The 3,852-nt window shown below is 31.0% G+C and overlaps 1 protein-coding gene across 4 annotated transcripts; it reads left to right on the forward strand.

Moving 5' to 3' along the window:
- Window positions 1-269: 269 nt before the first annotated feature.
- Window positions 270-3,550, forward strand: LOC133336747 (uncharacterized). Of its 4 annotated transcripts, none has more exons than XM_061545028.1 (7): window positions 270-414; window positions 2,371-2,481; window positions 2,543-2,587; window positions 2,645-2,707; window positions 2,769-2,950; window positions 3,039-3,193; window positions 3,245-3,550. In XM_061545028.1, exons 2-7 carry the CDS (start codon window positions 2,430-2,432, stop codon window positions 3,255-3,257), a joined length of 510 nt encoding a protein of 169 aa, XP_061401012.1. In that variant the 5' UTR covers window positions 270-414; window positions 2,371-2,429; the 3' UTR covers window positions 3,258-3,550. The 4 variants fall into 4 exon arrangements, with proteins under 4 accessions (XP_061401012.1, XP_061401008.1, XP_061401009.1 ...); XM_061545024.1 differs by having other exon boundaries at window positions 3,039-3,189; XM_061545025.1 differs by having other exon boundaries at window positions 2,778-2,950; window positions 3,039-3,189.
- Window positions 3,551-3,852: the final 302 nt, after the last annotated feature.

The raw sequence follows: 3,852 nt of genomic DNA on the forward strand, positions 1-3,852 counted from the left end.
TTAATACTACTTGACTACAACAGAAATAATTCACTCACTACAACAACAAAAATAATTAGAATACAACTCATGCCCTGCAAATAATTGTGGACTACGTGATCCATTTCAGCAGCTGCGGACTGGTTACAACATTGTCCTATGTAATGCAGCTATGGACCATGTCATTGTCAATCAAGAATGTTTTGGTTAAGAAATGTAACGGCAAATGATCGTTTTTTATCGTTTGCTCATTAATTTGTTGTTTTTGCAAGCGCTAGTTTTTTTTGCAGACACGTGTTTATCGTTTTTTTTTTTGGCACAAATTTGACATTGATTTTAGTTTGTTTCTGGAAGCGTTGTGCGTCGGTTGCATCGTTGTGCGTGGTGATAAATTGCAAACAAAAGATTGTGTAAACAAAAGTAAAAGATTTGAAGGTAAAAAGAATAACTTATAAAAAAATGGAATGTAGTTCGCGTCATAAAAGACGGCTTTTAAAAGCTGAAAAAGAAGATTTTGTCAAAAGACTATTTAGTTCAAGTGTTGAGTGTGAACAAATTGAAGTAGAAAAAAATGCCGAAGCAGATTCAGATTCAATAGTTGAAATAGAAGGGACAGAAAATGATTATTACAATGCAAATGAAGAATTTGACAAAAGAAACAACTTTATAAGTGCTTTAGGGCAATGGCAGTTAAAAAGCCGGACATCCAACCAGAACATGAGAGAACTGCTAATAATTTTAAAAAATTATGGTTTGGATGTGCCTCTCTCTCCAATGACACTGGTGCAAAAAGTTAGTTCGAGGGCAGATATAATTTCTGTTCCTCCTGGTGAATATGCACATTTCGGCCTGAAACAAAATTTAATGAAAGCAGCACAAATTTTACAAAAATATGAGGAAATAATTTGCGATATTAATATTGATGGTTTACCCATCTTTAAAAGCTCAAATCTTCAACTTTGGCCAATATTAATTAAAGTTATTAATATTAGAAATATAAAGGTGTTTCCTGTTGGTATTTATAAGGGCAAACAGAAACCTCATGATATAAGTCAGTTCCTAGAAAAACTCGTTGAAGAAATTTGCGATTTACAGGAAAATCACTTGTTTATTGGTGGCAAAAAAATTAGTTTTAAAATAAGAGCTGTGATTTGTGATGCTCCCGCAAAATCATTCATTTGTGGGATAGCTCACCATTCATCTGCAAATGGTTGTTCAAAATGTACCCAAGTGGCCAAAAAAATATGCAATGTTTTAACTTATAGTTCAGAAGTAGGTACAATTATAGACGATGACGACTTTGCTAAAAGGAAATATAAAAATCATCACCAATTAAAATTTATTGAAACCAAAACACCATTGGAGAAAATAAATTTAAATATGATAAGTCAAGTTCCTTTAGACCCAATGCACGTTATTGATTTAGGGGTAACTAGGAAAATGTTGATGAAACTAGTAAAAAATAAAGTGAATGAAAAAATTTCAATTTCGAATAAGGGAAATATATCTAAATTACTAGTTTCATTAAAAAAGTGTATTACTAAAGACTTCACAAGAATGCCTCGTAGTTTGGATGAACTTGCGAACTGGAAAGCTACAGAATTTCGTCAATTCTTACTATACACTGGTGTTTTAGTCTTAAAAAACAATGTTGGTGATGATTTTTATTACACGTTTTTAGTCTTTCATTGTGCTATAAGGCTTTTGTCATGTCCAAAAAACTTTGAAAATAACATTGCTGCCGCCGAAGATTTGTTGAAACTCTTTGTTGAAAATTTCAGTGTCGTTTTTGGTCCTCAAAACGTTACCTATAATGTGCACAGTTTGCTTCATATATGTGAATGCGTCAAACAGCACGGTTTGCTGTACAGCTTTTCAGCATATGATTTTGAGAACCATTTGCAAATGATAAAAAAAGATGTTCGCAAACCGACTGATATTCTAAATCAATTACACAGAAGAAATGTCTTGCAAAATTTAATAGAAGAGCCAAAAACATTGGGGTTAAAAGAAAAAAATGGACTTATTTATGGTTACTTGGGTGATGAATACTGGTTGAGCATTAAAACACCAGATAACATTTGTCTTGTAATGCCATTTACCCCGTTAAAAATTACAGGCTTCAAACGAGGAGAGAATAATAAAATTTTTTTTAAAGCGAGACGTTTCAAAAATATTTGTCCTTTTTTTGAAGAGCCATTGGACTCATTATCAGCATTAGGTATATGTATTGCTGATAAGATATTAGAAGATAGTGAGGAAATATTTAATATTGAAAATATTAATTGCAAACTAATATCATTGCCCTTTGAAAATAAAGTGGTTTTAATGCCAATTCTTCATAGTTGCATTTAAAGTTGCAAAAATTAACGTCTCATTTATTTAATATAGCCAACACTTTTAATCTACGCAATTCTAACTGATATCTTCGCAATTCGACAATATTTAAAATGGAGGGCAGAAATCTTAAACATCTAAATACTTGCAACAGACTTTCTAATTGTAAGTAAATTTATAACATACATTTTTCAATTTTCTAAAGCCATATTACTATGTTTTTCAGATAGTGCCAAAGAAACGCCATGCTGTTCTTGCATAGAACTCAAAGGTAGTTTTTGTTAAATATGGAGTTTCGTCTTTATTAATAACATTGTTTAATTTATAGAAATGATGGCTGGGATGATGACTGAACAAAAAAAATTACAGGAACAGCTCTCAAAATTACAAAGTAAAGTATAATGTTTTTTTCGTCATCGTTATTTTTTGTTATATAGTTCTTTCTCTTATAGCAACAACAGAACAGCAAAACAAAATAATAGTGGAAATGTTAGCAGAGCACAAATTACAGCTGCAAACCCTCAATAAGTCCCAGAAAAATGTTACTTCCCTGTCAAGCAAATTTCCCCTCAAATCCGAAGAAGATCTCCAAAAAGTTGAGAGTGAAATATGCGATTCGAATGAAGAAAAATATGTAAGTAATCGTTGCCCTATATTGTATATATGTTGAAATACCTTCAATTTTAAAATTATATACTTTTTCAATATTTTTTTATTTTTAGATATCTGCTGTAAAGTATTTAATCGATGGCAGCGCAATAAAAAATTTGGAACGCATTTTTTCCCGGGAGATTTGCGTAATGTACAATACGGATGGTATTTGTGGGAAAAAATGTTTGAAGAATTTTAAAAGAATATATAAAATTGTTATTGGTAAGTATTCTGATTCTAAAACATTATTAAGTTTTAATGAATTTCTTTATTTTAGCTGCAATAAGTGACTATTCCCCCAATAGCGAAAAAGAATTTCGAGCAGCACTCCAAGTCGTAAAAAAAAGGCACTTCCGAGTTGTTTGTTCCCAAAACAAAAACAAAAATTAATTATATAATTTGTTAATTACATGTAATTTTTAATTTTTTTAATGACAGTGAATTGGAATATTACTTAAGTTTTTTTAATGAATTTATTATTACTTATATTATTTATCTCACTAAAGACTATCAATGTACCTGCAGAATGAAATATTTATTTTTATGTTTTATAGAATAAAACACTAATACTTATAGTACATTACTTATGTTGTATTATTTCCTGTTTTTCTCTGAGTGTATATATCGTTAAATCAGAGAAAAGCGCAAAATAAATAGACCACTTAATGGATTGGTTTCAAAACTAGCCCTCTGGGGTACTCTATGGACTAGTTACACGGATTAGTTTTAAGATCAACCGTATGTGGTGTACCATAGAGTAATGACGTGGACTAGTTTTGAAACTACTTTGATGTAATGCAAAGCTGGGTTACATGGTCCGGCCCTAGGACATAGCAATGCTAAATCGGTTAGGTTTTTTCAATGCATTTGGGTTAGTTTTGGACT

Source organism: Musca vetustissima, unplaced genomic scaffold, assembly GCF_032173495.1.
Source record: "Musca vetustissima isolate MV318-11 ecotype Yass unplaced genomic scaffold, APGP_CSIRO_Mvet_v1 utg773897, whole genome shotgun sequence".
NCBI lineage: Eukaryota > Metazoa > Arthropoda > Insecta > Diptera > Muscidae > Musca > Musca vetustissima.